At 36.7% G+C, this 18,750-nt stretch overlaps 1 protein-coding gene across 3 annotated transcripts; it reads right to left on the minus strand.

Moving 5' to 3' along the window:
• Positions 1-208: 208 nt before the first annotated feature.
• Positions 209-4,975, minus strand: LOC127119411 (chaperone protein dnaJ 16). Of its 3 annotated transcripts, none has more exons than XM_051049644.1 (12): positions 4,789-4,975; positions 4,524-4,708; positions 3,099-3,222; positions 2,854-2,936; positions 2,597-2,708; positions 2,414-2,518; positions 1,892-1,942; positions 1,597-1,686; positions 1,401-1,509; positions 1,153-1,301; positions 1,017-1,070; positions 209-927 (listed from the first exon to the last, which is right to left on the minus strand). In XM_051049644.1, exons 2-12 carry the CDS (start codon positions 4,661-4,663, stop codon positions 709-711), a joined length of 1,236 nt encoding a protein of 411 aa, XP_050905601.1. In that variant the 5' UTR covers positions 4,664-4,708; positions 4,789-4,975; the 3' UTR covers positions 209-708. The 3 variants fall into 3 exon arrangements, with proteins under 3 accessions (XP_050905601.1, XP_050905603.1, XP_050905602.1); XM_051049646.1 differs by having other exon boundaries at positions 209-621; positions 708-927; positions 4,524-4,975; XM_051049645.1 differs by having other exon boundaries at positions 209-624; positions 708-927; positions 4,524-4,975.
• Between the last annotated feature and the right edge of the window lie 13,775 nt (positions 4,976-18,750).

An 18,750-nucleotide genomic window follows, 5' to 3' on the forward strand; every position in this document is an offset into this window, starting at 1 on the left:
AGGATTCTTAATACCTCCAAGGATTCTTAATACCTCCAATTAAATGTAAAAAATAAATATACTGACATGAATCATTATGCATATTGAAACAAAGTTTAAAACAACTTTTGGCCTTAAAAAAACAAAGTTTAAAACAAAATAAAACGAAAACTTGATATACATAAACACATACAAGGGAGATCAAATATAATATAGAATGTAGAAGAAATAATAACGGCCCCATATTTAGCCAACATTTGAGATTATTATTTGGTAATATTGAACAAGAAATTACCAGGCTCTATCTTCCAACGCTTTGCCAATATTTCAAAATAAAATTACAACCCGCTTAGAGAATTTACCATTCTTCATCAATAAATCAACAATTTACAAATTCGAATCCTGAAGATGAGAGCTACTAAGAGACAAAATAAAAGGAAAGAGGGGAAAGGGATTATACAAAATCAATAAGAAGTATGCGTTGTTGTCATCCTTGAATGGCAAACATAAATAAAACCTTCCAACTACATTGAGTTGTTTTGTTGCTTTGCCAAACCCTTCCTCTTATAGCTTGTACAAGAGCTATATAATCAAAAGATCAACCGACTATAGCGTTTGATAATGGCATTCAGAGTTGACAAGCTACTATAAAATAATGTGTTACTTAATAATACATGATGAGTGACAGCAAAAGAATTAAGAATTTCTTAGTTCTCCAATTCTCTCACCTTAGCAAGCCTTTCTCTTGTCAACTCTTAAGTGGAGGTTATACCATTTTTTCTTCCTTGGCCGTTCTCTTGTACTCCTCTTTTCTCTTACTTCACCATCTTCTTTTGACTCCTTTGAAGATGTTTTACTTCTGCCCTTGCTGCTGCTGCTACTACGTTTTAGAGGAACAACTGTGTACGAGGCATGTATCTCATTTCTTTGTTTCAATAGCTCGTCAATCTGCAAAGAGAATCAATTAATAGTTTCACTTCAGTTGCTTCCATCTGATGAGTTTTTTTCTAAGGGGCCACTGGAGTAGAGAAACTCACCGTTTGCATTTCATGTGCATATCTGCTTGTCATTTCTGTGAATTGTGCAAGAACCTACAAAAATCCAACGCGAGGTTTGATCAAATGATATAATAATTAGATACATATGGACTGCAATCCTAAATATTGTGCATACCTCTCGATATTCTGATTCAAACTTTGATATTTCTGCTCTCTTGGACAAAATTTGAGCTTCTACATTTCTTAAATTTTCTTTTTCTTCATTAAAAGGTGCAGCACACAGGACTTCTATTGTATAGTTTGCACTTTTGAAAAAGTTGTCACCTACAAGATATTTGACAGCATGTAATGGTCAATTCCTGTAGAGCATAGTTACAGTTAGCAAATATAACAAACATGACTGGGCAGAAAAGTATGTATTACCATAAACCGCAAATGTATGGGTACCAGCCTTCAATTCAGTTAATTCACAGGGCTGGAACCCATCAAGCTTTTTGAAAAATGAAGTATCTGGATCCTTGGCCGCAGCTATCTGTAGAAAAATAATTGAACCAAATTTAAATTTTGAAATGACGGACGAATTTGAAGTGAAATTTTTTAATTTGCAGTAGCAACTCACGGAGTTCATTGTTTGATCTAGCCGATAAACAGGGAAGCCAAGAAAATACATTCCAGCAGAAGTAAACTTTCCATTTTTTGCACTGTCTTCCTACATCAGTAACTATTAACATCAGAGAATGTTCAAAAGATGAAAAAATAATGCATGTATTAAATGGCTACAAGTGTGTGAGTGTGTGTTAAAGAGTTACAAGAGAGCCACTAACATTCAAGGACTGTAGATTACATCAGAAATAATTCCTTAGGATAAAGAAAAGCACATTATGTTAGTACTATCAGGAGAAAATGTTTTATACCTGGAGGGCAAGACTGAAGCCACCATTGTCTTCCTGGTCGAAGTATAATAACTGCGGAAAGATAGTTTAATCAACACCGTGAAAAAAACAGATCATTTCCATATCTAACAGATCAATGTTTGCAGGACATAGATGAGGAAGAAAGGTGATTGATAATCTTCCTAATTATTCAATGTTTCAAACAAATCCAAGACATATGAAAATGCTCAAACATAATTAGTGATTACCACTATATATAGACCTCTCACACAAAGGATTTATCAGCAAGCATATGATATACAGCATGGCATGATAAACATTATACTCTTCCAATCTCCAATGAAGGAGATCAATGACATGATTGATATACCGATAAACTCAAAAAGTTTCAAAATTGGGATTTATTGAGATCAGGTATTTCATAAATTTCTGCGGAAAAAAACAGCCTCCGTAGAGCAAGAAAGAAAAATATTAGGATTAGCCGGTTGAGCATAACTAGCATTCAATCTTTAATACATCAATAGCAAAAAATTAAAGTTGAACCTTGAACTTGCTTTTGTCTGATGATTGTACTCGACAAACAAATCCAGCTCTTGCTTCCTCTTCTGTTATTGTAACTGAATAAAAATGTGCACACTGCTTCTCAACCTGAGATGAAAGCACCAAAGCATAAATAAAAAATACTATGACTATAAAGAGATCAATCAAATGGAAAATAGTACTAACCCTTCTAGATATGAACTCTCCCAACGGAAGTGGGCGAATTGTAACTAACCCATTGAGTGCCTCTTCCAAAACAGTCGCAGATACAGTTGTCTTGATTGGTACACCAAGTTTGCTATTATATGTGGAGAAAGTTTATGATACAGAGTGGAAAACCAAAGCAGGGGATAGTTTGAAGGGGGGGAAATCTCTACTAAGCAGTCAAGAAGAAAACAGCGTGAAAATGCAAATAAGAAGAGAAGCAAATGAAGCCTTCTTACCTAAAAAGTGCAGCAAACATTGTGTTGACAGCACCCAAACTTGAAAGATCCAACTCTAACTCCTGGTTATCTGATTCAACGGCCTACAAGCAAGCCATGAAATATTTCAACACTAGTGACCTAATTGAATAGATTTGGCACACAACAGAAAATTTGGAATCTTTGAAAGGCAATATAAAAACGTAAACGTGGAGGATTGATGACCCTCCAAAAGTCTTAACAGTTCAAACATTAACTTATATCACCTCAAAGCCAGATGAGTCATACTGGCGCCGTTTATCAGGATCCGCTAAGATATTATAAGAAAAGGTAGCCTCTTTGAACATATCAGCTGCTTTGGGATCATTAGCATTCTTGTCAGGATGAAACCTGAAATAGAACATTTTTAGCCAATTAATATACTAACTAACCATGCTCAGATCAAAAGATGAGAGTAAGAACAGTAAACTTGAGTAACCCAGGTGCACCTTGAATGGAAGTGCACTTATTTATTTTGTAAAACTCCATTAAGTCACTAATGATTATGGTATATTTATTTAATTTTATATTCATTAAAACTTCAGTAATTTATTTAATAAGACTCCATTAAGTCAGCATAGTACTCTTTTTATTTTATATTCACAGCCTCTTCTCCTTTCTTTCTTCGGATAAATTAGATCTGTATGATCTTAATTTGATCTTGGGACCCAAAAAAGACCTATGATTTATGTTCTGCCAAAAAAATACACTAGAACTTTAGACACAAAGACAGATGATCTAATCAGCATTCAATACTGATCAGCCTTAAACTCTTCAAATTCAGATGAACTATAATATCAAGCATTTAAAACTTCATTCAACTCCTAGCCACAATATAGTAGTTAATGACCTTGCATTCATGAATCATCTAAATTAAAATTTCATAAAATTTGGAATTCATCTAACTGACTAAACTCCAAATCAGTTCTGGCTCAAGAACCTCAGAAAACCTACCAACTGATACATAAAGTGGGGGAAATTATAAGAATGCAAGAACACTCTCAGGGATCATAACTTAACTCAGGATAAACAAGCAAGGGAAAAGATTTGGCAAGAAATTGTACAGTTGTGTTAAAATACTAGTTTTCACCATGTAACACATACACCTCGGATTGAAGGTGTCTCTGATGTTCAACACCAATATGACAATGGCATGTATCGGTGTTATCAGTGTAGTGTCCGGCCTCTATGCCTTTACTTCATAGGCCTTGATCAAGTGGCAGCAGCAGAGTCTTCCTACAGTGCTACTGTTCTCTCAAGTTATGTCTTTCCCAAGGAATTGCAACCAAATACTCTCATTTTATAGCATCATCATCAGTTAAAAGGAAGAATAAACAATTCTTCAAACACAAATATTCTCAAAAAAAACAAAACTCAACCCAAAAATATATGACAACTGACACTATACACTATATTCACTCTTCACCAATTTCAAACAAAACCCTTGTATTTTTCCAACCATTACTACTGTGTCTGTTCCACTTCCACCTACCAAAATCATAACCATCATTAACCATAACACAGTGAATTGAAATCACATATTTATTATTAAACATCAATAACAAAACCGCTAATACCCAAAAAAAAACCCAAACCCAATTCAAAATTCAAAATAAAAACAAATCAACGGCAATAAGGTCAAAGAATCATACTTGAGAGCCATTTTCCGGTAAGCGGATTTAATTTCCTGATCGGTGGAGTTCCGATTAACGCCAAGGACTTCATACGGGTCTCGCCGGAGCTGCTTCTCGTCGTCATCTTTCTTCTCCGACTTAGACCGACGTCCCGGCATCCTAAACCGACGTCGTAATCCCCTTTCTTTCTCTACCACAAAACCCTAAAATTCCTCTTGACTAAGAACAAGAATCAGAATCAAAATCAAGCCGAAAGAACTTATCGAAGAAAAGAATGTTTTACTTTGTGTCAAAGTTAAGGGAGAAAGCTGAAAGAGCGACGGTGAGATCCAGAAACTCCACCGTGGAGTGGTGGACCCTTCCAAGCTGGAACTTAGTTTCAGAGAAGAAGAGAGAGAAAGAAGAGAAGAAGAGACAACAGAACGATATAACAGAGAGAAATTTTTATTTGAAAACTTTTTTTATTTTTATTCTGTTTTTTCGAATGTTAGTTTGAAAACGAACTGTGTTGAAGTTAAAGAAAGCCTGGTGCGCAGTGCGCACGGTGAGGTTAGAAATTCGGTTTCAACTTGATAGTGTTGTATTTGAGATGATGATAGTAACATTAATGTTAACATATATGTGTATTAAATTTAGTAAACACTTTTTAATTAGGGGGTAATTTTTTTTTTGACGAAATTAAGGGGTACATTTATTTGGTTTTAAGAAAATCTGATTCTGTCGTAATTGACAAATTCTTCTAAAAATGCTACAGCACAAACTTTAATACATAGGAGTAGTACACTATGATTATTGATTCTCTCAACTTTTTTCGTTTTTCATTTTTTTTTCACATCCATTTTAATACCAACATTTCTCTCATTTATCCATTTTTTATACTTCAATGGTTAAGATCATTCACAATATTTTCTCTTTTTCTCGCAAGAGAATATCCTAATTCAAACTGTATATACACTGCTCATCATTTATTATATAGTTAATCGATTCAAATATTATATTGTAAAATTAAGTTTAATAAATATTATATCTCAACAAAAAAATTAATGGATATTCTGTATATTAAATACTATATTATCAAACATAATATTGTCCATTTTTCACTATATTGTTAATACATTTTAAATACATGAGCAATTATATTAAGAATGGTATATTTTAATTACTTAGTATTATATATATACAAATAAAAATGTCACGTAGGTAACAATATTAACCTACACTAATTAGCTTAAGCTTAACCAAAATTAATATTAATATTATTGAATATAAATTACTTCTAATATCATCCATTAATTTATATTCAGTTAATCAAAACTAACAACACTAATTTCATCTCTCAAGTGGAAAAATTGATTAGTCTTGACAGCTTTCGTCAAAACATCTTACTTTAATTTCACCTTGAAAATCCATCTGACGCTGATGGCTTTCTTTTTCTTTGGAAGCTTAGTCAACTCCCAAGTCTTGTTTCTTTCTATAGCCTCGACTTCTTCTTTCATGTCATTCAGTCACATTTTCTTCTTGAGAGTTTCTTCAATACCCACTAGTTCAGAGTTTACTAATATGGTACAATGAATGGCTTCTCCTTCAGAGTTTATTTCTGTATCTTGCAGCATGTCAAACTCTACAAACATTCTTCGTATGCTTCTGATTCTTTGTGGCATCTGAACTTGTTCAGAATCTCCTTCTGATTCTAGAACAATATCAGATGTTTGACCACCCTCAGAAGTTGAACCACCTTCAAAGGCTCCACCTTCAGAAGCTCCATCTCCATAAACTCCACCTCTAGAGATTGGATTACCTTCAGATTCTAGATCATCATCAGAATTTGGATCAGAATCGAATTCACCTTCAGAGTCTTCTTCATCTTCAGAGTCACCTTCAAACTCTGACTTATCTTGAGCTTCAGAGTCATCTTCTGACTCATCTTCAGAATCCTCGGATTCTGACTCTTCTTCAGAACCTTCAAATTCTAACTCTTCTTCAGAACCTTCAAATTCTGACACATCTTTTGATTCTGACTCATATTTAGAGTCAGACTCGACTTTAGATTCAGAAAACTTCAATCGCATCATTCTGTTCCATATCAGACATCTCCTTCAACTTTAGATGTTCACCTGTTTAGCCTAGCTAGCTCCAACAACATTGCAGATCTCCATATCCACTCATTTAACTGCAGTTTTCCACTGTTGGTGTAAGCCCTAGAGGCCAATACTTTTGGTACTTGTATCGAATTATTTATTAATTAATAAAAACGCTTTTTCTTTATTATGGTTGATTAATAAAGTCCCTGGAATAGATAGTCCGTTTAATGTATTAAGTGTGACTTAATCATGAGAGCACATTAAACATAAGGACACTATTCTTAAAGTATCCGTAGTCGAGCTTTAGTGTGAAGTGGGATAACATTAAAGCATTAAGACTATTATGTTTGTAGACTGATGATCACATCACATGGATCATGGATAAAGAGTTATCAAGTCTTAAACATAGGTATGAATATTAGGAGTAATATTTATACCGGATTGACCCGCTATGAGAATACTATATAGAAAGTTATGCAAAGTGTCATAAGTTATTCTCATGGTGATAATGGTGTATACCACTCTTCGACCTGAAACCACTATGGATCCTAGATGTAGAGTCGAGTGCTTTATTGCTGATCTAACGTTGTCCGTAACTGGATAACCATAAAGACAGTTGATGGGTACTCCACGAAGCATGCTGAGGGACATGAGTGTCCTAGATGGAATTTTCCCATCCTGCGTAACAGGATAAATGTCTATGGGCCCAATATTGAACTGGACAAGGATGACACGGTCTATACCTTGTGTTCAATATAGACATAAGGGCAAAGGGGTAATTATACACATAATTATTATCACAAGAGGTTTTGTCAGATCACATGACATTTTCGTGTCTTGGGTAGCAGTGATGTGTTGCTAGATACCGCTCACTGTTTATTATGTTAAGTGCGTGATTTAATATAACTGCCAACGTCGCGAAAACCTACAGGGTCACACACAAAGGACGGATTGATGAGAGATAGAGTAATTAAGGAATACTGTAATGTATGGTGCCCTTAAGTAGAATACGAAATATAGTAAGGTACCAAATACTTAAGTGATTTTGGCATATTATGAGATATGGGCAAAATGCACTTAAGTGGGCTTTTTGGCTTGAAGCCCACACAAGTGGTTCTATAAATAGAACTCTTGTGCAGAAGCATTGTATGGGAATACAACACAACTGAAGAGTTGGAATTTCGTATCTCTCTTTCTCTCACTCAAAGCCTTCATTCATAACAGCTAGCACTGCGATTGAAGGAATCCGTTCGTGTGGACTGAGTAAAGACGTTGTCATCGTTCAACGTTCGTGATCGCCACAAGAGGTAACGATTCTATCACTGATCATGCCCATTCGTAAGGATCACTAAATGGAGAAATTTTTAAATTCCGCTGCGCCTTGGATGGCAATTCTCCTTCAGTGGTATCAGAGCCTGGTTACGAAACTATGAATCTGATAATTGTTTTTGTTCTGTATTAATATGATTAAAGATAGAATGAATCAAAGATTAAATTGAGATCGATCAAGTTATATATATATGATATATGTAATCTTGATGCAAAATACATTATATATGATATAGTGTTCTCGTTTCGTTCATTCAAACACTCAATAGTTGTTTTCCTTTGAGTGATCAATGGTCATTTGCTTCTTGATCCGACATTAGTATGGTGAAGCAATGAGGTGTTGATCAATCATACTGAATCAACAATCGAGATGTGCTTGACGGTCTGAAATTGGTGCATCAGGGTTAGTGACGGCACAAGGGTTGTGTTGTCAGAGAGTTATGCGATTGGGGTTGTGACTGCACAAGAGTTGTGCTTTCTAAACACTTTTCCGAACAGTGTTAACCGGTTAACGCATATGGTTAACCGATTAACGCAATACGAAATAAAATGTTTAAGTTTTTCAAACAGTGTTAACCGGTTAACGCAAGACGGAAAACAGTTTTCCAAGAGATTTTCAAACAGTGTTAACCGGTTAACACATTTGGTTAACCGGATAACGCAAGGCAAAAAATAATTTTTGAACAGATTTCAAACAGTGTTAACCGGTTAACGCATTTGGTTAACCGGTTAACACAAGGCAAAGTTCACCCGTTCGGCTAAATCAGTGCTTTAAAGTATCAAGTGTTGATGCGAAAAACGACGTCGATTTTAAATGAATTGTTCATTAAAAATTTCGGCCAGGGGCGCTGCGTAGTGTGATCGGTCGTCGAAATTTAATTTGATTTTAATTAATTAAAGGAATTAATAATAATAATAATAATAAAGTGTTTATTATTGTCTTGTGGTGATCGGTTATGGCCTTAGTGTTCCTTTATTTTGATTTGGGTTTTAAAATACGACCTACGTGTCGTGCCTCTCTCTTAATCTCCCAAATGTAACTTCTTTTCTCATCTCACTCCCTCGTATGTAAAACGAGTTTCTTTATGTAATGTAATGATATGAAGAAAGCAAAGAAGTCAGTGCCAAAGGAGGACAACCTTGAAGATCTTGCTTGGAGAAGCTTAGATCGTTGTTATGTTAGCTTAGGTTCTCTCATTGGCTTGGGAGAACAATTGTGCTAGGGGTCATAACTGTTTCATTATGTATGTATGTATGTTGATGCATGTGAATGTATGTTGATGCATGTGAGAGACGGTTTATATGATAAACAAGCCGGTGAGATCAGAAAAATTGCAATTCCCTCAAATTAAATATTAAGTTTATGCTTTCCAAGTTTTAACACTCATCAAGACTAGTAATGGATAATGTAGGTTTCGCCTACCGAGGTGCATGTTCTATATTAGTAAGGTGCGATGGGATAATTGTAATATCCAACTGTTAAAACAATGGGTCAAACTTAACTAAACAAATTATAATAAGATTATATATGTTTAGAAGCAAGAGTTGGGAATAATCTATATGATGGATTGGAATAAGGAGTTATTCACCCAACTGAAATTTTCGAGAGTTGTATGAGATACAATTGAAAGGAGTTCCTACCTAAATAACCTAGTTTTGTGTAATCCGCCTACGCGGACTTAGAACGAAGTGAAATATGGATCTCGATCCACTAGAAAATCTTCCAACGGGATTTTCCAAATCAGATGATGAGGGTCATTTGTTTTGAGTAAAATAGTGGGAGCATATTTAATTAAAGGCCTAATTAAATATGTCAATGATACTTATATTTTCATTAATCCTTGTGTAGATTACCATGACAACAAACACCTCTAACAACATCCTCCGATCAATCCTTGATAAGGAAAAATTGTCTGGGACAAATTTCCTAGATTGGTACCGAAACCTGAGGATTGTCCTCAAACATGATAAAGGGAAAGGCAAGGAAGTTGCCAAACCCAAACCCACTAGTGATGCTTTAAAGTCTAGTGGAGGCATAGAAAAAGAAGACACCTGCTTCCATTACGGTAAGACCGGGCACTGGAAGAGGAACTGCCCAAAGTACCTGGAAGATAGGAAGAATGGAGTAGAGACTCCAACTTCAGGTATTTTTGTTATTGAAATTAATTTATCTACTTCTGCATCATGGGTATTAGATACTGGATGCGGTTCTCACATTTGTACAAATGTGCAAGGACTAAAAAGGAGTAGAAAATTGGCAAAAGGTGAAGTCGACCTACGAGTTGGTAATGGAGCAAAGGTTGCTGCCTTAGCCGTAGGAACTTATGAATTGACTTTACCTAGTGGTTTAATAATTCAGTTAGAGAACTGTTATTATGTACCTGCAATTAGCAGGAATATTATTTTCGTTTCTTGTTTGGACAAGTTCGGTTTTTCATTCATAATAAAGAACAATTGTTGTTCAATTTATTTGAATGATATATTCTATGCTACTGCTCAAATGAACAATGGATTATATGTCATTGATCTTGAATTGCCAGTTTATAACATTAATACTAAAAGGATGAAACCCAATGAGTTAAATCCAACTTACCTTTGGCATTGTCGATTAGGCCACATAAATGAGAAACGCATTTCTAAACTCCATAAAGATGGACTGTTGGACTCTTTTGATTATGAATCATATGAGACATGCAGATCTTGTTTAATTGGAAAGATGACAAAGTCTCCATTCACAGGAAAAGGTGAAAGAGCTAATGATCTTTTGGCCCTCATACATACTGATGTATGTGGACCACCGAACATACCAGCCAGAGGAGGTTTTCAATACTTCATCACATTTACTGATGATTTCAGTAGATATGGTTATGTGTATTTAATGAAACACAAATCAGAGTCCTTTGAAAAGTTCAAGGAATTCAAGAATGAAGTACAAAACCAACTAGGTAAGAATATTAAAACTCTTCGATCAGATCGAGGTGGTGAGTATTTAAGCCTAGAGTTTGATGACCATCTGAAAGAGTGTGGGACCCTATCCCAACTCACTCCTCTTGGAACACCCCAATGGAATGGTGTATCTGAGAGAAGAAATCGAACCCTGTTGGACATGGTCCGATCCATGATGAGTCACGTCGATCTTCCAAACTCCTTTTGGGGACATGCACTATTGACAGCAGCTTACACACTTAACCGTGTTCCATCCAAAAAGGTTGAGAAGACACCATATGAGATATGGAGTGGTAAGAAACCACATATGTCTTCCATGAAGATTTGGGGTTGCGAAGTTTATGTGAAACGACAAATTTCAACTAAGCTTGAGCCAAAATCTGACAAATGCTTATTTGTGGGGTATCCTAAAGAAACAAGAGGGTATTACTTCTACAATCCTTATGAGGGCAAAGTGTTTGTCGCTCGAACTGGAGTTTTCCTAGAAAAGGATTTTATTTCCAAAGGAACCAGTGGGAGGAAAGTAGAGCTTGAAGAAATTCAAGAATCACAAAGCATCGATACACCTATGGAGGAATTAGAGTAGGAAACACAAGTGGTTGTGGAAGAGCAACCTGCTCAAGTAGAACAAGACCAGCGTAGGTCAAGCAGGATACGTCACCTACCTGAGAGATATGGATATCTCATAACAGATCAAGGTGATGTATTACTCATGGATCAAGATGAGCCTGTGACCTACCAAGAGGCCATAACTGGTCCCGAGTCTGAGAAGTGGCTAGAAGCCATGAAATCTGAAATGGATTCCATGTACACAAACCAAGTTTGGACCTTGGTAGAGCCTCCTGTAGGGGTTAACCCTATAGGATGCAAGTGGGTCTTCAAAAAGAAGACTGACATGGATGGTAAAGCACATACCTATAAGGCAAGACTGGTTGCAAAAGGATATAAACAAATTCATGGGGTTGACTATGATGCAACCTTTTCACCAGTTGCAATGCTTAAATCTGTTCGGATTTTACTTGTTATCGCTGCATATCATGATTATGAAATATGGCAGATGGATGTCAAAACTGCTTTCCTTTAATGGGAATCTTCTTGAGGATGTGTACATGACATAGCCTGAAGGATTTGACATACCAGAAGAAGCCCAAAAGATATGTAAGCTACAAAGATCAATCTATGGATTGAAGCAAGCTTCCAGAAGCTGGAATCTTCATTTTGATGAAACGGTAAAACAATATGGATTCATCAAGAACGAAGATGAGCCTTGTGTCTACAAGAAGGTCAGTGGGAGCATGATCGTTTTACTGGTATTATATGTAGATGACATATTACTCATTGGAAACGATGTCCCTACCCTGCAACAAGTAAAGACTTGGTTGGGGAAATGCTTTTCTATGAAGGACTTAGGTGAAGCAGCCTATATATTCGGAATCAGAATCTATAGAGATAGATCACAAAAACTGCTTGGCCTAAGTCAGAGTACATACATAGACAAAGTGCTGAGATGCTTTAATATGCATGATTCCAAGAAAGGATTCATACCTATGCAACATGGCATGTGTCTATCAAAAACACAATCCCCTTCAACTAAGGAAGAAAGGGATCGCATGAATAAGATTCCATATGCATCTGCAATAGGATCTATCATGTATGCCATGTTATGTACTCGACCAAATGTCTCGTATACTTTAAGTGCAACGAGTAGGTACCAATCTGATCCTGGTGATGCCCATTGGGTAGTTGTCAAGAATATCCTTAAGTACTTGAGAAGGACTAAGGACTCATTCTTGATATATGGAGGTCAGGAAGAGTTGGCTGTAATTGGTTACACCGATGCTAGCTTCCAGACAGATAAGGATGACTTTAGATCGCAATCTGGTTATGTGTTTTGCTTGAACGGTGGCGCTGTGAGCTGGAAAAGTTCAAAGCAAGATACAGTTGCTGATTCTACAACCGAGGCCGAGTATATTGCAGCCTCAAGTGCAACAAAGGAAGTTGTTTGGATCAAAAAGTTCATTAGTGAACTTGGCATAGTCCCTAGCATTGTGGATCCCATTGGTCTCTATTGTGATAACAATGGTGCTATCGCATAAGCTAAGGAGCCTAGATCTCACCAACGATCCAAACATATACTTAGGCGTTATCATCTCATTCGAGAGATAATAGATAAAGGAGATGTGAAAATATGTAGAGTACTTACACTTGACAATATTGTTGACCCACTAACAAAGCCTCTTGCGCAGCAGAAGCATGATGGTCATACTAGATCAATGGGCATTAGGGGTATGTCTGATTGGCTCTAGTGCTAGTGGGAGATTGTTGGTGTAAGCCCTAGAGGCCAATACTTTTGGTACTTGTATCGAATTATTTATTAATTAATAAAAACGCTTTTTCTTTATTATGATTGATTAATAAAGTCCCTGGAATAGATAGTCCGTTTAATGTATTAAGTGTGACTTAATCATGAGAGCACATTAAACATAAGGACACTATTCTTAAAGTATCCGTAGTCGAGCTTTAGTGTGAAGTGGGATAACATTAAAGCATTAAGACTATTATGTTTGTAGACTGATGATCACATCTCATGGATCATGGATAAAGAGTTATCAAGTCTTAAACATAGGTATGAATATTAGGAGTAATATTTATACCGGATTGACCCGCTATGAGAATACTATATAGAAAGTTATGCAAAGTGTCATAAGTTATTCTCATGGTGATAATGGTGTATACCACTCTTCGACCTGAAACCACTATGGATCCTAGATGTAGAGTCGAGTGCTTTATTGTTGATCTAACGTTGTCCGTAACTGGATAACCATAAAAACAGTTGATGGGTACTCCACGAAGCATGCTGAGGGACATGAGTATCCTAGATGGAATTTTCCCATCCTGCGTAACAGGATAAATGTCTATGGGCCCAATATTGAACTGGACAAGGATGACACGGTCTATACCTTGTGTTCAATATAGACATAAGGGCAAAGGGGTAATTATACACATAATTATTATCACAGGAGGTTTTGTTAGATCACATGACATTTTCGTGTCTTGGGTAGCAGTGATGTCTTGCTAGATACCGCTCACTGTTTATTATGTTAAATGCGTGATTTAATATAATTGCCAACGTCGCGAAAACCTACAGGGTCACACACAAAGGACGGATTGATGAGAGATAGAGTAATTAAGGAATACCGTAATGTATGGTGCTCTTAAGTAGAATACGAAATATGGTAAGGTACCAAATGCTTAAGTGATTTTGGCATATTATGAGATATGGGCAAAATGCACTTAAGTGGGCTTTTTGACTTGAAGCCCACACAAGTGGTTCTATAAATAGAACTCTTGTGCATAAGCATTGTATGGGAATACAACACAACTGAAGAGTTGGAATTTCATATCTCTCTTTCTCTCACTCAAAGCCTTCATTCATAACAGCTAGCACTGCGATTGAAGGAATTCGTTCGTGTGGATTGAGTAGAGACGTTGTCATCGTTCAACGTTCGTGATCGCCACAAGAGGTAACAATTCTATCACTGATCATGCCCATTCGTAAGGATCACTAAATGGAGAAATTTTTAAATTCCGCTGCGCCTTGGATGGCAATTCTCCTTCATCCACATATTCACTTCTCCCCCTTTTTAGTCAAAATAGACCAAAGGTGACCAATTAGACAAAATAAATGTCAATCAGCCTAGCAGAGAATGTCACAAGAGATGTTATAACATATAAAATGTTAAAACATAAATGTTAGGAGATACAAACCATAAATATACACAGCTGCAATAGCTGAGATAATTAGAAATCCATGGAACTCATAAAGAGCCCAAAAATTACATCAGGCATTAGTAAGGACTGCCAAAAATTACAAACATTAACTAAAACAACAGCAAATTATCCAGCATCCAAAACAGCCAAACCACCAGGGGGACCAGTCTTCATAACAGCACACACGGTCTTCATAACAGGGGGACCATTATAACTCAGTCTGAGGAAGTAGCATCTTCTTCTTACAAACACCTTGCAAAAATCCTTGCTATTTTTGTCAGAAATATCCTTTGGGATATTAACCACAAACTCCTTTGATTGCTATAATTTCTCATGAATACAAATCCCCAATTTCCCTCTTAAACATTCAAATTGATTAGCATCCAAAGCTTTTGTGAATATGTCAGCTAATTGCATTTCAGTAGTAACATGCTCCACTACTATGATCTTCTCTTCCACAAGTTCTCTAATGAAGTGATGACGAATATCAATGTGCTTTGTCTTGCTGTGCTGAATAGGATTTTTGGAAATACTTATAGCACTCAGGTTGTCACAGTACAATGTCATGACATCTTGTGTGACATTGTATTCAGTCAACATTTGTTTCATCCAAACCAGTTGAGAACAACTACTCCCAGCTGCTATGTATTCAGCTTCAGCTGTGGATAGGGACACAAAATTTTGTTTCTTGCTAAACCATGATATCAGATTGTTCCCCAAGAAGAAGCATCCTCCTAATGTGCTTTTCTTATCATCAGTACTTCCAGCCCAGTCAGCATCATAGTAACCAGTCAGCACAAATCCAGATCCATGAGTATATATCATCCTATAGTCACTGGTGCCATTGACATATTTCAGTATTCTCTTCACTTGGTTTATGTGACTGACTTTTGGTTCAGCTTGATATCTAGCACAAACACCTACAACAAATGCAATGTCAGGTCTGCTTGCTGTGAGATATAGCAGACTACCTATCATGCTTCTGTATAGACTTTGATCTACATTGACACCACTTTCATCTTTGGAGATTTTCACATGTGTAGGAGCAGGTGTCCTTTTATGACTTGCATTCTCCATGCCAAACTTCTTGACAATGTTCTTGGCATACTTGCTTTAAGATAGAAAGATAGAATCTTCCATCTGCTTGACTTGTAGCCCAAGAAAGTAGGTCAGCTCTCCAACAAGGCTCATCTCAAACTCAGACTGCATTTGCCTAACAAAATGTTCAACCATCTGATCTAACATCCCCCCAAACACAATGTCATCTACATATATTTGTGCCACCATGAGCTTCCCTCCTTCATCCTTCACAAATAGGGTTTTGTCAATACCTCCTTTCCTGTATCCATTGTTAGTGAGGAACACTGTGAGTCTCTCATACCAAGCCCTAGGAGCTTACTTCAACCCATAGAGGGCTTTCTTCAATCTGTACACATGCTTTGGAAGATTTGGATCTATGAATCCTTTAGGTTGTTCAACATATACTTCCTCATTTAAGTAGCCATTCAAGAAGGCACTTTTTACATCCATTTGGAACAGTTTGAATTTCAGAATACATGCCACTCCAAGCAATAATCTAATGGACTCAAGGCGAGCTACAGGAGCAAAAGTTTCATCAAAGTCCACTCCTTCAATTTGAGTATATCCTTGTGCTACTAATCTTGCTTTATTTTTAGTAACAACCCCTTGTTCATCAGCTTTATTCTTATACACCCACTTTGTACCTATGACATTTACTCCTTTAGGTCTAGGAACCAGTTCCCATACTTCATTCCTCTTGAATTGACCTAACTCCTCCTGCATGGCATTGATCCAGAACTCATCAGTCAAGGCTTCCTTGACATTCCTAGGTTCAATCTTTGACACAAAGCAGCCATGTGAGATCACTTCCCTTGATCTAGTAGTGACCCCTTTATTTGGATCTCCTATAATGATATCTTTGGGATGATCCTTCTGAACTCTGATGGAGGGTCCCTTGTTGATTTTGTCATCTTCAGGTTCAGCTTGAGGAGGTTCACTTTTCTCATTTTTGTCTGAGAAGTCAGTTGGGGAATCATTCAGAGATGTCTCGACATCGTCTGTGACATCAGTCCGTTGGTCATCAACCATAACATTAATAGATTCCATCATTACATTAGTTCTAGAATTAAAGACTATGTAAGCTCTGCTGTTTGTTGAGTAGCCTAGAAATATTCCCTCATCATTTTTGGGATCCATCTTCCTTCTTTGTTCACGATCAGTCAAGATATAACATTTACTACCAAATACGTGGAAGTATTTGACTGTAGGTCTTCTTCCTTTCCAGACTTCATATAGGGTTGTAGGAGTCCCTTTCTTCAATGTCACTCTGTTGTGAACATAGCAGGCTGTGTTCATGGCTTCAGCCCAAAAATGGTAGGGCAATTTCTTAGCATGAATCATAGCTCTGGCTGATTCTTGAAGAGTTCTATTTTTTCTTTCCACCACACCATTTTGCTGGGGAGTAATGGGAGATGAGAACTCATGATGAATTCCTTCTGAAGAACAAAATTCAGCAAATTTGTTGTTCTCAAATTCCTTCCCATGATCACTTCTAATTTTGATAACTGGACTTTCCTTTTCTCTTTGAAGTTTTAGACAAAGATTCTTGAAGACTTCAAAGACATCAGATTTTTCTCTTATAAAATTGATCCATGTGTATCTGGAGAAGTCATCCACCACTATATATGCATACTTCTTCCCACCAAGGCTTTCCACTTGCAAGGGTCCCATTAAATCCATATGGAGGAGTTCCAAAACTTTGATAGTGGTGTCATGTCTAGGCTTCTGATGTGACATCCTTGTCTGTTTTCCAATCTGACATTCTCCACAGATTTTTCCTTCATCAATCTTCAAGTTGGGAATTCCTCTAACAGCTTTAACAGATATAATCCTCTTCATACCTTTAAGATGTAGGTGGCCCAATCTTTGATGCCATATCTTCACTTCTTCCTCTTTGGCCAAGGTACACATTGAAGAGTAACCAGTTTCTTGAGAACTCCACATGTAGCAGTTGTCTTTAGACCTAACTCATTTCATGATCACTTCATTTTTATTGTTAGTAATCAGACATTCAGTTCTAGTGAAGTTTACATTTAGACCTTGGTCACATAGTTGACTGATGCTTATTAGATTAGCAGTTAATCCCTTAACAAGTAGGACATTGTCAAGGTCAGGAACTCCAGGGCAATCAAGCCTACAAATCCCCTTGATTTCACCCTTTGCTCCATCACCAAAGGTTACATAACTTGTGGCATGAGGATGAAGGCCAGTTAGCATGTTTTTGTTTCCAGTCATGTGTCTGGAGCAACCACTATCAAAATACCAATCTTCTTTGGCTGAAACTCTGAAGGAAGTGTGAGCTATCAAACTTGTAACATTAGTCCTAGGAACCCATTGCTTTTTATTGATAGGTCTGTAATGTTTGGGTTTAGGTAGATAATGAGCAGGCTGAGGGTAACCATACAGCTTATAGCAGAAGGGTTTTATGTGTCCAAACTTCCCACAGTAATGACATCTCCATTTTTGGTGTTTCCCTTTCTGCTGTCTTCATTTATGATGTTGTGACATCTAATGTGACATTGTAGGTTTGTTATCACTATGGCTGCACTTAGGTTCAGATTTAGGTTTGCCATTAGTGTAACTGCACCCAGCCTTAGATTCATTGAATCCAATGCCAAATTTGTCTCTTGTTATTTGACCAGTATTGAGAATCTTGTCTAAGATGTCAGATCCATTGTTTAACATTCTTACATACTTGGTCATCTCTTCCAGTTTAAAATTCAAGAACACAGCTTCAGTTTTTAACTTGGAGATGGTTTCCACATGTTCTGCCTTCTCATTCTCTAGCTGTACTATCACTTTCTTCTGGCTTTCAACTTGTTGACTTTCATCTAGCTTAGCATTCAGAACCACTGCTTCTGTTTTTAATTTGGAAGATGGTTTCCAAGTGTTCTACCTTCTCATTCTCAAGTTGAGTTATTACCTTCTTCTGGCTTTCAAACTGCTTACACACCTCTGCACTTTTGTGACACAACTTTCTGTAGGTAGTGGCCAAATCTTTAAAGGTTACTTCATCATCACTTGAGTCTTCATCAGAA

Source organism: Lathyrus oleraceus, chromosome 2 (assembly GCF_024323335.1).
Source record: "Lathyrus oleraceus cultivar Zhongwan6 chromosome 2, CAAS_Psat_ZW6_1.0, whole genome shotgun sequence".
Classification (NCBI taxonomy): Eukaryota; Viridiplantae; Streptophyta; class Magnoliopsida; order Fabales; family Fabaceae; genus Lathyrus; species Lathyrus oleraceus.